This window comes from Panthera onca, chromosome E3 (assembly GCF_046562875.1).
Source record: "Panthera onca isolate mPanOnc1 chromosome E3, mPanOnc1 haplotype 2, whole genome shotgun sequence".
Taxonomy (NCBI): domain Eukaryota; kingdom Metazoa; phylum Chordata; class Mammalia; order Carnivora; family Felidae; genus Panthera; species Panthera onca.
In genome coordinates this window covers 6,757,093-6,779,136 of record NC_138354.1, presented here as the reverse complement: position 1 = coordinate 6,779,136, position 22,044 = coordinate 6,757,093, and the positions used below count along the sequence as shown (strand labels likewise).

General features: G+C 44.1%; 2 protein-coding genes across 6 annotated transcripts in view; one reads left to right on the top strand and one right to left on the bottom strand.

Annotated features, from left to right (window-relative positions):
• TRIM4 (tripartite motif containing 4) overlaps positions 1–22,044 on the top strand; it is a 423,353-nt gene that overhangs the window by 316,159 nt on the left and 85,150 nt on the right. The gene's annotated exons all lie outside the window — the stretch shown is intronic.
• On the bottom strand, positions 8,147–20,876 carry ZSCAN25 (zinc finger and SCAN domain containing 25). Of its 5 annotated transcripts, none has more exons than XM_060649449.3 (6): positions 20,331–20,749; positions 18,068–18,483; positions 16,437–16,638; positions 15,767–15,858; positions 13,892–14,018; positions 8,149–9,810 (listed from the first exon to the last, which is right to left on the bottom strand). In XM_060649449.3, exons 2-6 carry the CDS (start codon positions 18,452–18,454, stop codon positions 8,978–8,980), a joined length of 1,641 nt encoding a protein of 546 aa, XP_060505432.1. In that variant the 5' UTR covers positions 18,455–18,483; positions 20,331–20,749; the 3' UTR covers positions 8,149–8,977. The 5 variants fall into 5 exon arrangements, with proteins under 5 accessions (XP_060505433.1, XP_060505432.1, XP_060505431.1 ...); XM_060649448.3 differs by lacking the exon at positions 20,331–20,749 and adding an exon at positions 20,793–20,876 and having other exon boundaries at positions 8,150–9,810; XM_060649450.3 differs by lacking the exons at positions 16,437–16,638; positions 20,331–20,749 and adding an exon at positions 20,793–20,876 and having other exon boundaries at positions 8,147–9,810; positions 18,064–18,483.

The following is a 22,044-nucleotide window of genomic DNA, read 5'->3' as shown; positions in this document are numbered from 1 at the left end:
GTGCGTAAAGATACTAGATGTGGGCTGGAGCTGAGGTCCTGCAAAGTTTGCTAGGGCTTGGCATTGGGGGAGCTTCTAGATGTATACCCAGGGTCACTGGATGGTAGGTAAACTCTATCACATACTAGGGGTGTGTGATAGGCACCCAGAAAGCCTAATTTCTGGCATACCCACTGACTCTAAAAAACAAAACAAAACACACCAAAAAACTAGGCTTTCAACCCTGACCTGCCTTCTAAAGACCAGTCCCCAACATCTAACAACCCTTCTGTTATTTCATATTCAACAATTCTACAATGAGGCTTACTCTTCCCTTTTAACTCATTGCTGTTCAAACCAGTTAACCCTCCAGATTTCATTTATTTGACCATCAGTTTTGTACTGTTGTAGAGGTCTGTCATAAGCACCAAGTAAATTACAAATTATGAAATAATTCCAAAACACTGTGAGATTGAATGCCCACAGGGATACCTGTACATATGTATCAACCAGAGCATGCATTAATGACCAAAGATGCTCCCTGAAGCAACGGGCTAAAGCCAGCAGGTTTGGGGAAGATGATCCCTAATTTGCAGCAGGAGGTATAATGTGGCTGAAAGCACCTGTAGAGGTCACAAGGCCTGAAGCAAATGACCAGTCTAAAGGCTGAATGGAAAGTATTTTGTGAGTACACCTACACAAAATCAAGAATATGGATGAAGACACCGAAAAGAAAGCTGCCACACCAGCTTCATTCACTGCATGGAGGCTTGGCCCACCATGCACAGTGAAAAAAATGTAGGAATGAATCTGCAGCTCTTGAGCAAGATGAGGTATGATTAAATTGGTGTATCTTGTGAACTATATGCTGTGCCACCCTCTTGCTCCCACTTTAGGGCCATTATCATTGGACAAGTACGTGGGACCCTTTTCCTCCCACGGTCAGTAGTAGTAAATGATGTTAGTTCTTCTTTTTTTTAACACTTGAAATTTTTATAATAAAATAATTTCAAGAATTTTCAATAATTACATAAAAATTACAATGACAATAGTACAACGTATCCATATATCCCTTTACCTGGATTAACTTATCCTTAACATTTTTACCTTGTTTCTTTTCTTCCCTCTTCTTCCTCCTTCCTCCCCCTCCTCACATATACACAATGGTCCTTTATCCTTAAATTTTTCAGTGTGTATTTCCTAAGAACAGGGATATTCTCTTACATAACCACAACACAATTATCAACATTAGTACATTTAACATTGATATGATTCTACCTAAGCCAGATTCATATTCCAATTGTGAAAACTGACCCAATGTTTTTTACTTTTTTAAAGTGTATTTATTCATTTTGAGAGAGACAGAGACAGTGGGAGTGGAGGAGGGGCAGAGAGAGAGAGAGAAAGAGAGGCTCCATGCTGCCAGCACAGAGCCCAATGTGGAGCTTGAACTCACAAACTATGAGATCATAACCTGAGCCGACACCAAGAATCAGATGCTTAACCCACTGAGCGACCTAGATGCCCCATGATGTTTTTAAAATTTGCACAATACTACATTGTGTGGATGTGTCATAATTTTTTCAATCACCTATCTTGGATATTTATGCAGCTTCCAGTATTTTTTGCAGTAAGAATGCTGTAATGAATAATGTTGTGCATGTGTATTTTCATATTGTTAGAGGGATATCTTTACAGTAAATTCATCCATAATTTTGTTAGCTATTACTAAATTCTCCCCCACATGAGGCTGCACTATTTTGCATTCTGCTAGCAATGGGTAAGAATTCCTGTTTGTTTCCCCACAAACTCATCAATAGTGTGTATTGTCAAGCTTTGGAATTTTGGCCAATGTGATGGAAAAGAAATCTGTCAGTGCAGTTTTAATTGGAGTTTATTTTGAGCCAAGGTGAACATCTTTTTATATCATTAATAGCCATTTCGGTATCTTTTTTTGTGACCTCTAGTTTATCAATTTTTCAGTGGGGTTGTTTTGTTTGGGGGGTTAACTCATTTTTTTACAAAGCTCTTCATATACTAGAAATACTGGAACTTTGTGTTATGTTGCAACTATTTTCTCCCAACTTGTCATTTGTCTTTGCTTATGGTTTTTGCCATTCAGAAATTCTCAAAATATTTATGTAGGAATGCACCAATCTTTTCTTTTAGTGCATCTGGATTTTAAGCCATAGTTTTAAAGTCTTTTCCCTGAACCCATGTTTTAGAGGAATTCATCCACAGTGTCTTCTGGTACTTGGGTAGTTTCATTTTTTAGTTACATCCCTGATACATCTGGAGTTCACTCTTGGATATGATGTGAGAAGTGGGTCTATTTCTATCTTTCTCCAAATAGCTATCCAATTATACCAATGTGACTTTTAAAAAAATTAACCTCTTCAGTACAGAGCCAGGGCTATTTCTCAAACTTTCCTGCTATTCCATTGGTCTATTTACAAATGAGTTCCACACTGTTTTAAGTGCTGGGATTTTTTCCATCTCTTACTTTCCAGTCCTTCCATTAGCACCTCAGTTCAGGCAGCAGGAACCCTTAAAGACTGGAGAAACCTAGTAAGAAGACTGGCTCTTGATGAGAAACCACTTATTGTTCATTCTACTTTTCCTGTTCATACAATAGGCTGAGCTTTTGCAGGAGTCAATGAAATCTCTAGGTGATGTAGATCAGATTGTCCTCAACTGTTTCACAGACACAGAGATAACATAATACTCAAATAGCTCCCAGAGGTGGGAGTCACAAGGTATAGACTTGTGCCACCTCTTTGTTTCCAATCTATCTAAAGGTTAATCTACTACCTTTTCCAGAGATTATGGTTTTTACTAAGGAAGGGAAAACATACGAGGTGAGCTCTTGGGAGTACAGCCATTTCCTGGTCTCTGGCCACTCAGATGACAGAGCTATGGCTACAGCATGTGGCAGCAATGGCAGCCATTCTACTGGAGCCCATTCACCCTTCCAGGAAACTGGAATTGCTCCTCCCAAGTCCCTCTGTTTATCAAGGGACAACACCTGCCTTACCCAACCCTCTCCATCCTCACTCTTAGCAGTTCAGATTCCCAGCAACAAACACAAGGGAGAACGTTGCCCGCCCTCCCTGTCGTGAACAAATTTTTACTGAAATTTTTTATTGAAATGTGTCAATACTGGGGATAGGTTGGACATGATAAATCTTTAGAAATGTGTCCTTCAGAAACTGAGATAAAAGGAAAAAAATAAGATAGGAATACAAAATTGTAGGAAGCCCCAGTGAATTTCTTTGGCTTATGGCATTTCTAAGTGAATTCGATGTGACTGCAGTTGGTAGCACAACAGCTAGAGATGTCAGCCATATCAGAAGGGCCACTAGGGGCAATGAGATGTCATGTTTCTTCCTCAGGCACTCTTATGACCATTCTAGCTACTAAAAAAGGCAGAAATCCAGAACTTTCATTGAAATATTTACTGTCTACTGTGTGCCTTGAGGACCTTACTATGAAGGAAAAAAGGCTGGCATTGGCTGCATTGAGTTTAAGTGGCCCCCACTACACACATGCATTTACTGGGAAAGGCGAATCTAGGCCCCAAGCAAAAGTTCTCTGTGATATAGAGGCTCTGTGGCAGGTGCTTGCCTGAAAAGAACCCAAAGCAATAAGCCAGGCTGCCTGCATAGAAACCACCTAGGTTTTAGAGTTTCCACGCCTCTATCCTGAGATTCTATCTCAATAGCTCTTGGCTCTACATGGCAATACTACATTTAATCCCAGTGATCTCTAGTAAAACTTTGTTCTCTAGAAAGTTAGGCTGGGGTATTAAGCTTAGCAGGAAATAGCTCTAGTCCTTGAAATGCCAGTCCTCTCTTTCACTAAACCAACTACTTAACAAGATAGAGAACAAACTGAGGGTTAATGGGGGGGGGGGGGGGGGGAATGGGCTAGATGAATGATGGGTACTTAAGAAGAGCAGTTGTAATGAGCACTGCATGCTCTAAGTGATGAATCAATAAATTCTACTCCTGAAATCAATATTGTATTCTATGTTGGCTAACTAAAATTTAAATTAGAAAAAAACAAAACATCTCATTCGCAACAGCAATTATCCTGAATGTTACAAGCAGTGATTCTCAGCAAGGGTCAATTTTGCCACCCAGGGGACATTTGGAAATGTCTGGAAACCTCCTTAGTTGTTATGACTGGGGAGTGTTACTAGCATGTAGTAGGTTGATGCACAAAACAGCCAGGACAGCCTCCAAAAACAAAGAACTACCTGGCACAAAATATTAGTAGTGCAGAGGCTGAGAAACTGGCTAAATTGTAAAAGAACAAGTACCAGGTCTCCTGGATGGCTCAGTCAGTTAAGCATCCAATTCTTGATTTTAGTTCAGGTCATGATCTTGAATTTCGTATCAGCCCTGTAATGCCAGTGTGGAGCCTGGTTGGGATTCTCTCACTCCCCCTCTCTGCCACTCCCCCACTCACATGCTCGTTCATGTACACTCTCTCTCAAAATAAATAAACTTTAAAAAAAATTAAAAATAGAATACAAATAAAAAAAATAAAAGGGCAAGTAGACTCTAGAGAAACATGTTCCTGATAGTTACTTTCCTCACCTCAGAAGTAGATAAAGTCAGCCTGTGTTGCATGATGAACTTGAAACCAACTTACTTTTTAAGAAACAAGGGCTCTTCAAATTGCCCCTAGGCTGGAATAAAAGAGGACCTGAAAGTACTGAAATATAGTTAATCAGGCTGCTGATAATATTCATGGCATACATTTTGAAAAGCAAATGTTTAATGCAATAGCTCCCCAGGACAGACCTTGGGCAGAAAGTCACCACCCAAGGTATAAAAAGGGGTTTCTCTTACAAAGGTCATACCCCTTGGAGTGGCACTCTTCATTATCACAGCAGCATGGGACACACTACCTGCCAGCCCTGAAACTGCCCAACATTATAGTTGGGTGAAGAAACCACAGACACCCAATCACACACAATGAGGGCTGTATATAAGGTGACCAAATATCCCGTCTGTCCTGGAGTCCCACTTTGCAATATTGTCCTGGCATAATTAATAGCACTTCTCTTCACTCTCAAAGGGAGCAGGAAATGTACAAGAGGAGTTTGCAACATCCTGCCCTATCAGAAAATAAAGAAGCTATCAAAAATGATTAGAGTTATGTCAAAAGGAATCAGGAGGCAAGTTGAAAAGGCTCCCAATGACCAAAAGTGAAATGATCTGAGCATCAAGAAGTACAGTGGACTGGCTGTAAATCCAAAATCCATGAATGTATTCTGATTGAAAAAAATACCTATCACAATTACAGAAAACAAAGCAACCAGATCATTATTGTGAAAACAGGCAAAAAGACGAATCAAGCATTTCCTTTCCTGTATGAACTCTATCTAAGAAACCTAATGGTTAATGAGGAAAAATTTCTGACAGAGGCATTCCAGCTAATAAATGAATCATTTATAGAATTTATGAAATAAATACATCTAGGATCCTAACATCAGAGAGAAACAACCAGACATGCCATCATCTATAATGTGTTCTTGCCAAAATACAAGAAATGAATTTGGTTACTCCTTTAAGTTTTTGGTTAATATAGAGGGCAAAAAAACATATTAAATAACGTCATGGATATGCAAACAGCAAAATTCAAAGACAAGAAATTCTACAGGATAAATAAATGCAGTTGCTTCCATGAATGAATTTCAAGAGAAAAAAGAATAGGAATTATACATTGTAAGACTTAGAAGACAAAGCAACCAATTACAATTTATGCATCTTATTTAGATCCTAATTCAAATAAACTTTTTAAAAGTATGTGCTTTTTAAGAAAACAATTGCAAATTACGAAATTATTTTTATTGGTATGATAATAGTATTGTGGGTTTTCTTTTGCAAAGAGTTTATTTTGAGAGAGCAAGTGCGAGCAGGCAAAGAGCAGAGAGAGACAGAGAAAGAGGAAAAGAGAGAGTCCCAAGCAGGCCCTACGCTGTCAACACAGAGCTCAACGCGGGGCTTGATCTCACGAATTGTGGGGTCATGACCTGAGCCAAAATCAAGAGTTGGACACTTAACTGACTGAGCCACCCAGGCGTCCCTCAAGGAGTTCTTATCTTTCAGAGGTACACACTGAAATATTTATAGACAGTATTTGGGAGCTGTTTTGAAATACTTCAGTAGGGTAGGAAGACAGGGAAAAGGGTATAGAAATAAAACAAGATCGGCTAGGAGTTTACAATGGGTAAAGCCAAATAATGAATACATAGGGATTCATTATATATGTCTGAAATTTTCTATTATAAAAAAATCTCTAAATAGAAAAATACAGAAAAGTATTTAACATTTGAATACATAACAAAAATACATGCTACTAAAATTCCATGGAAAAAATTTTTTGAGGCTGTTTGAGGCATCATCCATAAACTTTGGTCTCAAAGCAGATACAGGCGCCCAAGAAAAAAAGCAAGGCCTGGCTCCTACCTGAGTTTCTCTGAAGAGATTCCAACTGGCTGAAAACCCACAGTCCTATTTGGCTAAGCATATTATCAAAAAGAATCTAACCATTTAATTCAGGTAAACAGAAAGACCACTGATAAGCAACTCCCAGCCTGTAGTGGCCCAACACTCCTCACCTAGCTTTGGAATATGGACCTCCTAGAGAAGGCCAAGCTCAAGCCAGGTCAGCCCCCAGGTCCTACAGACCAGAAGCCAGAGACTCATGAAAAGCCTTTCCCTGGGTTTGGCTGCTAGCTGGCTACAAGCTTTGCCAAGCTTGTCTGGGAAGTGGGGAAAAAAGAGCTGATTCTGCATCTGGATCACAACACTGCTAAGGAGAAGCAGCCTAGTGTCTCAGATAGTGGATGACATCTCAGATACATTTATGGCCTGGCTACTAGAGGCTCATGGAGACAGTGGAGAGGCCAGGAAATCATCTGCTAAATCAAAATTAAACATCATGGCTATCTACCATAGTTATCTAAGAAATATGTGATAAAATAATGTGTTTCAAAGTAGACTGAGTAATACAACTGTGTTGAAGTCATCATTTATCTGATTTACAATAAAAAAATGGGGAGAAAAAAACCTTAGAGTAAAAGAATCTAATATTAAAAGGCACCACAAAACAAATCACATCTTATAATTATAGTACCATGTCAACAAAAAACAAACTCACCCAGCGTCCAGCATTTGAAAGCATAGCACTACAACAACACTGCATTGTAGTCCATGCTCATTACACAGATATTTTAAACAGAATTTTAAACAGAAAGGAAACCTTTTAGTGATGGCAAAATAAGAAAGTGTAAACAGTACAAATACTGTATCTTCTCATTAAGTATTTTTAAATGCCTACAAACATCTCTATTTTGCTTGAATCGGCACTTATGTAAAACACATTGCTACTACCTCATCAGTCCTAGTTGGCAACTGAGAGCCTCTCAGATGACAAGGATCTAGATGTATTGACAGAGACTATCCGGTAGCAAGAGGTAGGTGGCGAATGCATTTCAAGGCAAGACACTGACAAGGACCAAGGACAAAGGCTCAGATCCCGGGTCCAGAGAGTTTATGGGAGTACCCATGGGCTCCACCTTAGGAGGTTCTGAAGATCAAATATATTCACTAAAACATAGGCTCCACGAGGTCAGGGACTTTTCCCATTTTATTTACTGATATATGGTAAGCACCTAAGAGTTCCTGGCACACTGTTGGGCCTCAATAAATACGTGTGGAATGATAAAGTGAAAATAGAAAAAAAAGCATCTTATATGCTGTAAAATGCCATCAAATACAGTGCATTAACAGTTCATCTTTCAGATTTATTTAATTAGATCTTTATATAGAACTGAACACTTTTTAAAATACTTTCATGTTTATTCGGTAATCAATAGCAAAATATTAATTTCCTACTGGATGGGTGGATAGTTGTTACAGTACAAGGAATAATGGGGAAACTATACAAATGAGGGTATGCTGTTACAGAGACAAAGGGGGTAAAAATAAAGTAAAATAAACAAGGCTGCCTGAGAGATCCTAACTAGGGAGGGGAAGATCCAGCACCTGAGTGGCAGGGCAGAACGAGTGAGCACCAGAAGAAGACTACCCTCTCAAACAGCACGTACCACAAACATAACTTAGAATGTCTGGAGCTGGGGCGCCTGGGTGGCGCAGTCGGTTAAGCGTCCGACTTCAGCCAGGTCACGATCTCGCGGTCCGTGAGTTCGAGCCCCGCGTCAGGCTCTGGGCTGACAGCTCGGAGCCTGGAGCCTCTTTCTGATTCTGTGTCTCCTTCTCTCTCTGCCCCTCCCCCGTTCATGCTCTGTCTCTCTCTGTCCCAAAAATAAATAAACGTTGAAAAAAAAAATTAAAAAAAAAAAAAAAAAAAAAAAAAAAGAATGTCTGGAGCTATTAATGGTTCTGTGTGTGTTTCCACTGCTAAATCACCAGTTCCAGGAGGCTCACATCTCAGGTGCCTCATTCACCACTGTGCTCCCAGCACCAGACACAGTAGCTGTTCAATAAATACTTGTTAAATGGAAAAGAAGAGAGGCAGAGTCTGAACTAATGATTTTGCAGGTCGATACAGCCCTCATCACAATGAGGTGTAACTTGCCAACATGGGACAAAACTTTGTCAGACTTGCTCGAGGCGTACATGACATCCCAATGAAGGAGAAAAACTTCAACCTGAACTGAAGTTCAGGATGTAATTTCCCAAAAGACAGTAAAAAACAGTTTGCACCACTTGGATAAGAGACGTGAGGAGCTGTGCTCTCTGGAAACTCAAAATAAATCAGGCATCGCCTTGCTTCTGTTTGACAACAAATGGAAAGAAAATGGGTCAAAGTGCCTTTCTCACCCTATCATTCTACCACTCCCTCCTCAAAGCCCTTCAGTGAGGAAAGACGAATGCATCCTCCAATGGGATCTCCCTCCACTTGGCGATCCTGAAAGGTCCTACACCTTTCAGCACCTTCCTTTCGTAAAAAAGGTGCATCCTTACTGTGCCAGGGTCTCCTGGCGATGCTGAGTTTTCTGATGCCGATTGAGGATGGACCTCTGGTTGAAGCTCCTCCCGCAGGCTGGACAGTGGTAGGGCTTCTCCCCAGTGTGGATCCTCTGGTGTCTGACCAATCGCTCCCCTTTACTGAACCGCTTCCCACACACCTGGCACCCATACGGCTTCTCCCCGGTGTGGGCTCGCCGGTGCACAGCCAGGTTTGCGTTCCTGCTGAAGCTCTTGCCGCACTCACAAGTGTAGGGCTTCTCCCCTGTGTGAGTTCTCCGATGCACCTGCAGATGCTGCCTCCGGCTAAAGCTTTTCCAGCAGTCACCACACTTGTAAGGCTTCTCCCCTGTGTGACTCCTCTGGTGGACCTCGAGGTGGTGCCTCTGACTGAACGTTTTCCAGCACTCACTGCACACATAGGGTCTCTTTCCCAGGTGGGTTCTCTGGTGCTTCATGAGGTACTCTCTCAAGGTGAACCCCTTCCCACACTCGACACACCCATAGGATTTCTCTTCTTCATGGGTTCGCTGGTGTCTGACAAGATTTGAGCTCCGACTGAAGCCTTTTCCACACTCGGGGCACTGAAAAGGCTTCCAAAAGGAGCTGTGGGTCTTGAGGTCATCGGGCAGGGGTATGACACCATGCTGAGGAGGAGGTGGCCCTGGCATGTTTCCCACAGAGCTACTGGGCTCCTGCTCACAGGTTCTTCCAAGCTCAGGGCTCTGGAGCGTGGCTTCCCCAAACCTCTCTGCCGTCACCCGAGCAAGCGACCCCTTGAGGTCTGCCTGCTGGGTTTTAGACTCTTTTTCCTTGCTCCCAATGCCTACAGGACAAAGGAGATACAAGCTAATTCTGTAGCAGTTATGAAAGTAAAGTTCTAGGTTAGAACTTGGCTTCTAAAGATGTCCCATTAACAGTTCTTTCTTTTTCCCTTTGACCAATAACCTCAATACAGTTTTCTTTCATGGACTCTAAAACCAGACTTCACTTTACCTTTTCCCACTTTGTTACTGACTGAATGTTTGTGTCTTCCCCAAATTCATAGGTTGAAAACCTAAGCTCCAACGTGATGATATCAGGAGATGGGCTGTTCAGGAAGTTATAAGGTACAGTCATTAGGGTGGAGCCCCCATGATGGGATCAGTGTCCTTATAAAAAGAGGAAGGGAAACCAGAGCTCTTAGCACAGAAATCATGTGAGCATGATCCCTCATGATGGGAGAGGCAAAGACACAGGATAGATCCCTCAATCCCACAATCTCACTCTGTCTGCCATGTGAAGACAGTGAGGTGGCAGCCAGGTGCAAGCCAGGAGGAGGGCGCTCTCCAGACACTGAATCTACAGGAACCTTGATCTTGAACTTCTCAGCCTCCAGAACTCGGAGAAATAAATGTTTGTTGTTTTAAGCCACTGGCCTATAATATTCTATTGTAGCAACCTGAGCTAAAACTCTCCATATCTTTTTACAGAATAGTCTGCCAAATCTTAATGTGCTCTCAGTTAATTTTCTAACTCAGACTTGTATTTCCTTCTAAATCTAACTCAATGATCTCCTTGAAGAAACATTCCCTGCTTACTCTTTTAGCTATGTCTCTTCAGCACATTTATACTGAATTAGCACTTTGTTTATTGTGCACTTATTTATACACGACCTTGTTGAAAATGCCATTTTACATTCCTCAAGGTGTTCTCCTTGCCCTAGAGATTATAAACCTATTCCAGCTTATTCCAGGTGGGCTACTTGGGAGTTCTCCATAGCCTCCATACACTTGCTCAGCACATGGTCCCTGCCCCCGTTCCTCCCTCCATCTAACCAGATTTTATTAATCTGGGTCTCCTGGGAGACTGTCACAGGCTTACTAACTACTGGATGAATGAATGAATCCGGTCTGTCACTGACTTCTACCAGACTGAAATGCACGTGAATGCTGCTGAAATGCCTCAACCCTCCTAGTTCTTTCTCTGATCCCTGTTTCACTCTCTCTAAATTAACAGAACAATTGTTTACAGAACAGGCTGAAGGGAAGGTGAACAAAAGGGAAGGCCCTAGGAAGCAAAAGAGCCAAGACAGAAAAAAAGAGAGGAGGGGTACCTGGCTCAGTCAATATAGCATGTGACTCTTGATCTCAGGGCTGTGAGCTCAAGCCCCACATTGGGTACAGAAATTACTTAAAAATAAAATCTTAAAAAAAAAAAGGAGAGAGAAAGAGACAAAAATGACAAGCAGCACTTAGGCACAGAAAGGGTCCTTTCAGGTAAGGCCGTTAAAACACAAAAAGAAAAACATCACATGCCTAATCTAAACAACTATGAAGGACACAGCTGTCACCTCTGACAGATTCTTCTATAAACTTTCCATGAAAGTAAAGATGCACAAAACATAACTGTAGAATTCAAAGAATTTTCATAATGAACACAACTATATAAAAAGCATCCAGTTCAAGAAACTACCAGTATCCAGAAAGCCCTCTCCCAGCCCCTCCAGTGACTATATTCTGCCGCCCCCTGGCTAACATGCTATTCAAACTTTTATCAGCATAAAGGACTTTTACCTGGTCTTGAACTTTGTGTAGTGGATTCAAATACTGTTTCTGGATGCTTCTGCTCATTATTATCCTTGTAAGATTCACCCATATTATGGAATGTAGCTATAATCACACTATGTTCTTTTTCATTGGTATGACACTGTCAGAATATATTGTAATCTATTTATGAACTTGACTGATATTCATTTGGGTAATTTCCAGTTTTCAGGTGTTACGAATAGTAAAACTGACACTAAATGCAATGCACGAGTCTTAGCTGGACCCTGGGGAGATGTGAGTATGTGCTAGGTATTATGTATCATAGAATTCTAGTTTCTCAGGCCTAATCCAAAACAGCTATCAATGCAGGAGCCACAAGTACATGGGAATAAATCACAGGAAGACCTGAAGGTTGAGACAGCCAGTAGACAGTATGCGTGGGAAATGGACCTTGGCCCACCCAGACTCCGCATAAATGCTTATGGAAGTGCTTGGGTTGTTTGAAACAGTGAGAACAGCACAAGAATACAACCAGAGTCTCTAGAACAGTCAGATGGCAGGGACAGGGGGCGGGGCAGGTATAAAAATCCTCTGGAATAAGAGGGCAGAATCATTCCAACACACAGCAGCATCACCAGCAGAGGGTCCCTGGGGGCATCAAGGCACTAGAATATTGGTATCCCCACCATCTCAGCTGTGTTGCAAGAGGTCCTGAACCGCATGGTTATGTCTGAAGGTTTCCACATCCTCTACCATCTACAGAAGTCTTATATCTCAGAACGCCTGGATGGCTTAGTCGATTAGGCGTCCAACTTCTGCTCTGGTCATGATCTCACAGTTCATAGGTTCAAGCCCCATGTCGGGCTCTGTACTGACAGCTCAGAGCCTGGAGCCTGCTTCGAATTCTGTGTCTCCCTTTCTCTCTGCCCCTCCCCCCACTCCCACTCTGTCTCTCTCTCTCAAAAACAAATAAACATTTTTTAATAATTGTTTTTAATAAAAAAAGAAGTCTTACATCTCTTTGTAACACATGTCGGCATCCTTTGGCCACTCACATCACTGCCATGGTGTGACAACCCTGTCCTGGACCCAGGTCTCCTGAGCCCCTCCTCTAGGGCCCCTTACACTACTCCATACTGATCATTATTCCGTGCATTTGGACTCTTCATATGAACTGCTAAGATCGCAAAGGCAAGGGACTTTAACTCTTCATAGTGACTGGCAGAGTACTGGCCACAGTACCAAAAAAATATTTTTGGGTGAATAAATGAATGTTGACTGACTCATAAAGGAATAATATTTGTATAGCTAATAAAAGTATCTAACACTATCATATTCACCAAATGCTAAGATTTATCATCTCACTTAATCCTTACGACGCCATGAAAGCTCTGTGAATGTCCCCATTTTGCGACTGAAGAAACGGAAGCCCAGAAAGGTCACAGTAAGTGGTGGAGCCAGGACCAGTTCTCTCATGCGCTAAAGGCAGTACAGTGATACTGTCATTTATCCCTCAACATATTTCAAGATGGAAAAATGCCAGATGGGGTGGAGTCAGGACAGATGAGCAGTCAGCACATACTCAAAAAGTTATGAAAAGAAAAGCAGAGGGAACAGAGGAAAGGGTTGTTCCCACTCACGTTTCTTTTCCTCTCCCTCTCCAACCTGCAGAGATACCACCACTCCGGCAGTCTCCAGCCCCTGCAGTGCCCTCCCCGGCTTCCCCGCCAGGGCCTCTCCCTGTACTTCACCAGGCTCACTCTTCCTCCTTCTCTTGCTGCTCCTCCTCCTGTGAGCACTTTCCATATGCATCATGGGCTCACCCTTCCAGCTCCAACCCCAGGTAAAACCTGGCCACCACCTGAGACAGACCCAGCCCAGGCTCTGCTTGCTCTGTGACAGGGGCCCACATCGAGCAGCTGGGCATTCTCTGTACACACACCTGGTGCTCCGAAGCCTTCCCTACCGTTAGTCCTGCCCCAACACAAAGCTGCAAAGTTAGAGCCAGTGCCTGAGTGACACTCAATAAATCCCTGCTGAGGGAACGAGACACAAGATCGTCTTTTGCTTTCAAGCCTGCGTGGGTACTCTTCAGTCAGAGACAGAATAGGTGCTCCAGGAATCCTAATGACCAACCTGTCTCATCACAGCCAGTACAACTACCTTGTGTTTTCTTGCCCCCTCGCTGGTTCCTCTCCCGACAAGAAAGCACATGCCCGGCTCCTTAAACCCTGGGTCCACACTCTTTCCTTGGATCCATTTACTTGCCTTCTTTTGTTGGTAGCACCAGGTTCTGAAATCTGGGGCAAGGGCAAGAACTCCAACCTGTAACTTTCACAACTCCTCAGTTTCTTACCTTTGGGATGGAAACAGTCTTACCTGGAGGTGAGACCCCACAGTCCTGGGGTTCCACATATTCCCCAAAACAGTCTATCTGGGCTGGGGTCACATGTCTCCATTCCTCCTCAGGGAAGGCCAGAGTCATATCTTTAAATGGTCCCAACCCCTGAAACAACAGAAGAGTGCTATGGATAAAGAAATAATCCCAAAGTAGGAAGAGTCTAAAAGCGGAAGCAAACACAGGGATAATACTCTAGGGAAGAACAGAGCAAGAAGGCAGAAGGAACCAGACCCCTAGATGGTCTTGGGAGCACAAGTCCCTACCTCTTGATAGTTTAATGACAGGGAAATAATGGACTTGTCTGAGCTACTATATTTCCGAGTCTCTGCTGCACACACCTAGGTTGTACCCTAACAACCACAACACCTAATTCCCGCTTTTCAATTGCCTCCACTCAATCCTCAAGCTTGATCAAGACCCAGAGCTATTTATCCCTTCATCTAAAACTGATCTTCCCTCAAAGGGAAGTAAATATTTGGGCAGGCCTTGTCTTAAGAACAATACTGTATTAAAATAAATTCAGTATTGGGCGCCTGGGTGGCTCAGTAAGTTAAGCAACTGACTTCAGTTCAGATCATGATCTCACAGTCATGGGTTTGAGTCCCACATCAGGCTCTGAGCTGACAGTGCAAAGCCTGCTTCAGATTCTGTGTCTCCCTCTCTCTCTGTCCCTCCCCTGCTTGTGCACACGCACATTCTCTGTCTCTCTCTAAAATAAACATTTAAAAAAATAGTAATAAAAGAAAATAAATTCACTATCATCCACAACACCATGAAGAACTATTAAGGCAAAAAAGAGGGTCTGGAAAAATTAAAACATGCTATCATCCTTCATCTCCTCCAAAACACATGCTAGGGAAACAGGAACAGGAAATGGTACAGGCATAAAACTTGCCCAAACAGTGCTTTAGCTAGACCAGATTTGAGTCATCATTTTTTTCTGGCAAACGACCCCTTTCCTTCTACCTTCCTTCTATAAGGACTCTTCACTTTAAAACTCACTGTCTCTGGGACACCTGGGTGGCTCAGTTGGTTAAGCATCCAACTCTTGATTGCAGCTCAGGTCATGATCTCATGATTCATGTGTTCGAGCCCCACATCGAGCCCTGCGCTGGACTCCACACTGAATGCAGAATCCTGCTTGGGATTCTCAATCTCTCCCTCTCTCTCTGCCCCTTCCCTGCTCTCTCTCTCTCTCTCAAAATAAAAAACAAAACACTCACTGTCCCCTTCAAAAAGGTGCCACACTGGAAATCTCCCACCTCCCTGGTAACGTTCAACACAGAGTAGACATGACAAGAGTGCCCCAACTGTGCTCATTACCCCCATTTGTGGCAGGCAAAGAAGTCAAACAAGGCCACATCTTGGTGTAGTCGGGGTAGAGGCCAGAGGGAACACTCTGCTCAGTGTTCCAGGGAGTCTCCAACCCTGAGTCAGCTACATTCCTGCTGACGCGGGAGGAGGAGAGGATCCCAAGGAAAAGCAGCAGCAAAAGTATCCATAAAGATGATCTACAAAGGGTATTGATTTCCTGATCGACCACCACTGCCTAGATCAGGCTTATGGGGTTTCTATCAATAATGTCTTCCTCCTCAGTAAAAAGTAATACAGAGTCAATTAAAAAAAAAAGTCACAGAGCAATAAAATCAACTGAATTGAGCCTCATGCCTGGGCCCTAAGGCATAAGGCTCAACTCAACAAATCAGGATGACAAAGTGGAGAAAACAAAGCTATCATATCCATCAGAACAAGAAAGGTACAATAATTCAACTTGTGGGCAGCGCTTTGTTGTGCAGGGAAACTTTGGGGAATCTCATTCAAAGCAACGTCAGAAAGGCAGAAGTACAGCTCACCTGGGGTCCAGCTGAAAGGAACCCAGCTGCCATCTCTTGGTCTCTGGTGTTCACTGGAGGGAGGCCAGAACCAGCCTGAAGAACTGGCAGAGCTAAGCAAAGGGGAAAAAAAGCATGAGAAAGATTAGTGCTGTCTTGTAGTTAGCTTGTTCAAAGGTGTCCACTGCCTGACACACAGAACCCAGGAACCTTAAGGAGACTCCACACAGACCTACCCTCTTCTCAACTGGGCAGATGGTCTCGACCCAATGTACCCTGGCCCTTGAAGGCTATTCATGTTCTCTGGTCACACTCTGGGAATAACCCTCTTTGAGATTCAGTAACACAATGAAGTCATACATTACTTTTAGGGATATGGTTTGTCTGCCCCCTTAAAAAATCCCCCTATATGTCACCTGCATATTTCCAGGAGGTTTCTAGAAGGGATGTGAGGGAAAGAAGAGAAGAAATGGTAAGAGAGCACAATCCCAGATATCCCCTGCAAAAATCAGAGAGTCAAGGTATAGAAAACAATTTCACTTCATCTGTTTCCTACTAAAGTCAAGGAAGTAATCAGGAAAACTCCTAATTACAGCTCACAGATAACTTATTTATCAACTGCTGGGCTTGTAAAGGAGGGTCACAAAGCACAGTTTTCTGCATCCTTACTTCTTTACTGTTCGCATCTTACCCTGCTCCTGGAAGGCTTGTGTCCCAGCTCCAGGGTCTTGACTGAGTTGCTCCTCAGTGCCTTGGTCTAGGCCTTGAACTCCTTCCCCATGGGGCATCCCCCACTCAGGCTTGACCTCCACTGGCCCCAGGTGAACACCTGGTTCCCAAGGGCCTCTGCAAAGTGCTGTCTCCTCCCGTTCTCCCTGCACGAGGCATGGAACCTAAGAACAGTCCCCAACACCTATTAGAATGAGGCCTGGGTGAGGGAGTTGAATTAAAACCTAAAAAGAGAACAAAGAAAAGGACCATTCCAACTGCAAGAGGAGGACAAAGCCGGCTCAGCTCTTCCCCAGGACATCAGTGAGAAGGTGAAAAAGAGGTTAACCTCTCTTTATCAGGCTCCGAGCAACTGTTATGTGTCCCTGCCCTTTTACAAGGGTCCCTCCTGCCTGCCTCAATACTGACCAAATTCCACCAGGAATAATATCACAGAGAGACTAAATATTGTTTGGTTGACAACTTTAGCCCAAAATGCTCCCTACTAGGAAATCCCCCAATTATAAATGCTGAAAGTAAAAAATACAAAGCCTTGATTCAGCAGTGAATTAGCTAGTGAGAAAAACTTGCTCTATAAACAGCGAGGAAAATCAGGACAACTCACACTGTGATACACTCACAAAAACAGGCCCTTCTTGGTCTACTTTTAAGCTCCTGAATTGGGAATAAAAAAATAATTCTTAGGATTACAGAGGAAGTCACGAATAACTGCAGTAGGAAAAGGAAGAATAAACTGAAGAAAGATGATGACTTGCAAGCAAAACAGTAATGTTCAGTCCTACTCTTTTCTTTCCCAGCCAACAATAAGGTGACTATACCACAGAATGACAAACATGTGGCCAGAGTCCCAAGGAAGCATCTGAGATGCAGTTACTTGGTGTCACCAGAACACTACCACAGAACCACTAACGTGAGCCACTTGAGCCAACGTCCCAGATATCGAAACAGCACTGTTTAGACAATGCTTCTTAATAATAATATTCACCCAATTGGAATTCCCCACTTTCCACATGCATCTCTGCCCAAAGAGAAGGAGTCTATGAAGGATCTTCAAATTGGTCATGACTACCTTCTTTGGGCCTGGGGCTCACAAAGGAAATATGGCCAGGCCTTTGTCCTGATGACCAGAAAGGAAGCTAACAGCTCTTCTACAGGCCCTGCATCTTCCTTGGGAATGGCTTCTCATGCTGAAAACTCCACTGCCCTCCAAAAAGTACCTCAGGGAGTCTGGGAGCAGATGAAGGAGACTGTACACCTCATCTACTCCCACTGCTTCTTCAAACCTTTCAATTCTTTAAATGTCCCCTTCCCTTGGGGCGCCTGGGTGGCTCAGTTGGTTAGGCGGCCGACTTCGGCTCAGGTCATGATCTTGCAGTCCGTGAGTTCTAGCCCCGCGTCGGGCTCTGTGCTGACAGCTCAGAGCCTGGAGCCTGCTTCATATTCTGTGTCTCCCTCTCTGACCCTCCCCTGTTCATGCTCTGTCTCTCCCTGTCTCAAAAATAAATAAACGTTAAAAAAAATTAAAAAATAAATAAATAAATGTCCCCTTCCCATACCGACAAAACAAGACCCAGATACCCCCTTCTCACCCACCGCCTTGGCCTCCAACGTTCTCTCTGTGAAGTCCTCCACCATGGCCACAAGAGCCTTGCCACTCTCCAAGCCATGCTCCCGAATCCAGGCATAGAACTCCCGTGGCAGGATGGTCAGGAACTGCTCCAGCACCAGCAGCTCCATGATCTGCTCCTTGGTGTGCAGCTCAGGCCTCAGCCACTGGCGACAGAGTTCCTGGAGTTCCCTGAGGGCTTCCTGAGGACCAGCTGCCTCCTGGTAGCGGAACTGCCGAAACCTCAGACGAAAAGTCTCAGGACTAGGGTCCTCCCTTCCCCTGGCCCATGGCAACTCTTTCTCCAGCTTTACCACAGGAACACCCATCTGTTGCTGGGGGTCTTCTGCCATCCCTGGACGCTCCTTTAGCATCTTCACACTCCTCCCAGAAGACTGAGGGTCTATTGAGAAGACCAGACAAACAATAATGGCAGCATAAGTGAGACAAGGAAAGGTCAGTCCATCACAGTTCTTTGTCTACATCAATGGATATTCTGCTGGAGAGCATAATTAGTTTCTGTGAAGCAGAACAAAAGACTAAACATATATCCTGAAAATCATGACAATTCAATTCAGTAAGTATTTGCTAACCACCTAGTATGTGAAGAAAAATGTAAAGAGTTTACTTTATACCCACAAACATTGTAGGATCTCATTAGGGAGATAACACTAAAATCAGAAAATATAAAATAGGTTATAATTAGATGAGTCACCAGGGCCTACTCTTCCAACACTGTAAGAATTAACACGTTCAACCAATATATGTGCCAGGCCTGCAGAAACTAGAAATATAATACAGAACAAGACAAACAAGGCACCTGCCCTTTGAAATTCATATACTAGTGCAACAGACAGAAAAAAAACAAATACAAGCAAATAAGTTAAAATTAAATGGAGATAACTTCTAGAAAGGAAATGTGTAGGATGGTCTGTTAATGGGGGATGAATAACTTAAAGAAGGCTCTTCTGAAGAGAGGACACTTAGGCTGAGACCCACCGATGAGTATGAGCCAGTCATTCAGAGATTTTTCCAGGCACCTGACTTGAGGTCAGAAATTACTCCACATGTCTGAGAATAAGGCAATGGGAGTGAAGCTTTGGCAAAGTTAAAAGTGAGGGACAGAGTCGCAGGAGAAGAAGTGACAGAGGCAGGCAGAACCAGATTATCCAGGAAATGGGCCACACTAAGAATTATGGCTTAATCTTCTTATTTTAGCAGGGAGCTATACGTTTTTACATTGCCTGGCGTAAAAGGTCATTTTGCCTGGCGTATGTCAACAGAGAATAGGTTAGAGAGAAAAAGAAGGGAAGCAGCACTTAACAATGGTCCAAGCAGGAGATGATCAAGATGGTGGCAAAGATGCAGAAAGAGTCGAGACATATTTTGGAGGTGAAGCCAAAAGACTTACTGGTGGCTTGGATGTGACCATGTGTCACATGTTGAAAACAACAGAGTGACATATATGTCATTATAATTAACAAAAAGACTTTTAACTTGTGTAGGCTTTACCATTTAGAAAGCCTGTGAACACACACATACAATTATGTATAGGGAGTATTACTCCCCTTTTCAAAGACGACACTGAAGATGTAAGAGGTTAGACGGCTGGCCAAAGTCTGCCTCCCAAAAGATACGGTACAGATGAGAAACACAGGAAGTCAAAATGAGAGAAAGGTTAACGTAGGTTCAACTACTCATGAAAAAGGTTTGGGCGCCTGGGTGGCTCAGTGGGTGGAGCGTCTGACTTCAGCTCATGTCCTGATCCCATGGCTCATGAGCTGGAGCCCCTTTTCGGGCGCTGCTGTCAGCACAGAGCCTGCTTGGGATCCTCTGTCCCCTTCTCTCTGCCCCTCCCCCACTTAAGCTCTCTCTCAAAAATGAATAAAAATTTAAAAGAAGAAAAAGAAGAAGAAGAGGCTTATACCAGACTAGAGAATGAGTACTATTTAATTTCATGATGGGCTTGGGTTGGGGGTGAGGGGTATGTAGGCTGGGAGTCCAAAGTGGGGAAGGGGCTCCATTTTTAGAGGGAAAGACCACTCTTAATGCAACAGAAAATAAGCAACTGGTAGGAGGTTCCTCCGAAGCTTCTACTTAATATTCTATTGTGTGTTTGTGTACTTCTACATCCTTCCTAAACTACTACTTTACGTTTTCAGTCGACTCATTTTTCATTTTGCTGCATCTATTGGGATTTCTTTCACGACTTTCTAGCTACTGCATTTCTTCACACCCCTATCGCATTACCGCACTACAGCACAAATGTTAACCGACGTGTCCCCGACGACCAAATTCTCTAAAGGCAAGAAAGGCCTTCATTCATCTTTCATCCCTGGTACTTCACGAAGAGAAAGAAGGCTTGAAAAGAAGTCATTCTTTATGTGAGTTTCCCACGTCTCGCTCTAAAATGACTACTTTCGATTTTCAGAGAGATCCGCGTCGGTTCAAGGTCTCGAGTTCGTGGACGCCCCCGCGCTGAGGTAACCTAGGCCCGGCGGGACCAACGTCGCTCCCACCTGAACCCCCGCGTCGCGCCCGCCGGGCCCCGGTGCCGCGGGAGCCAGCTCCGGGGAAACGCGCCGCCCGCTGTGTCAGCCCCGCCGCCTCCGCCAACGCCTCCGCGACCCGCAGCCGCACCGAAAGCAGACCCCCACACCCGCCGCATCCGCCGCCCCGCGAAGCCCTGCGACGCCCCAGAACGGCTCTCACCCTCAGCCCCTCAGCCACGACGACCCGACCCGAGCCCTCAGAGACCGGATGTGGGCCGCGGACGCTGTCAGACAGGTGCGTGAGGAAAGAGCCCCTTCCGCTTCCTCTCTAGGGCTCTCGGAGGTCCGTGCGTCTCGGTGGTTGCTGGTCCTCTGGGGCTGTGTCTGAACGCGCGCCCGGACTGACTCGTCCCTAGGAGGCTCGCAGCCGTCAGGCCTTTAGGAGCCTCCGTGCCATTGCACCTGCTTTTTCTCGGTGAGGAGGACCCTCCAGACATACTACCGGACACGAAGCCTCCCTCAAGGGGCTTTGTAGTCCCGTCGGTCACCACGTGCATATTCGCGTACTTTGTCGCAGGGGCAGAGGGAGACGGAGGGAAGCAGTGAATATTATAGGTTCCCAGAAGAGGGGACTCGACCCGAGTAGTTGGGAGGAGGGAGTTGGCCAGAGGAGCCGGCAACTCAGCTCAGTTTTGAAGGGTGGACCAAAAAGTGAGGTGAGTGTCCCCAGCAGAGGGAGCACGACGAGCCCTGCGAGTGTGGAGGGATTGCCGGCATTCCCACACCATCTTAGCCACTAGTGCAGGTGGTTAAACTAGGTGTTTCGGAGAACAGTTTAAAGGCAACGGGAAGCCGTGTAAAGGTTTAAAGGCGGGAAGGGACAGATTTTAGAAAGATGCTGCTGAGAACCCTTGGAGAAAGACTGAGCAAGAAAGGAGGGAAGTGGAAAATGAGAGGACCGACTGTTGGGTAAAACGAGGCTGAGTAAGTCAGTCCAGGAAAAAGAGGATGATGCAGACCTAGGGCAGTTGGTGACTAGAGCTTGCAAGGAGTGATTAGATAGGAAACTTATTGCGGAAGTAAAATTGCCAAGGTTTGAGGATTGATTGGATATGGAGGACGAGAGAGAAGATGGAATAAGTCAGTAAATTATAAAGGCCATATATATGGATAAGAATGGACATTTAGGGACACCTGGGTGGCTCAGTTGTTTGAGCGCCAGCTCTTGATTTTGACTCAGGTCATGATCTCACGGTTTGTGAGATCAAGCCCCAGTCCCACATGGGGCTCTGCACTGACAGTGTGGAGCCTGCTTGGGGTTCTCTCTCTCTCTCTCTCTCTCTCTCTCTCAAAATAAATAAATAAACTTTAAAAAAAAATGGACATTTAAAAAGCAGACAACAGGCTGGTCATCTGGAAAGAGATAATATTGGGTCCACACCTTATACCACATCCAGGGCCAAGTCCAACTG

Bases quoted from the DNA above. Each gene is read 5' to 3' on its own strand.
- ZSCAN25 (XM_060649448.3), bottom strand. From the start codon at position 18,454: ATGCTAAAGGAGCGTCCAGGGATGGCAGAAGACCCCCAGCAACAGATG. The intron at 15,859-16,436 runs GTAAGATGCGAA...CCCTTTGCTTAG, and splicing joins ACAAGCCTTCCAGGAGCAGG to CTCTGCCAGTTCTTCAGGCT. The intron at 14,019-15,766 runs GTGAGCTGTACT...CTGTTGTTTCAG, and splicing joins TCCTTTCAGCTGGACCCCAG to GGGTTGGGACCATTTAAAGA.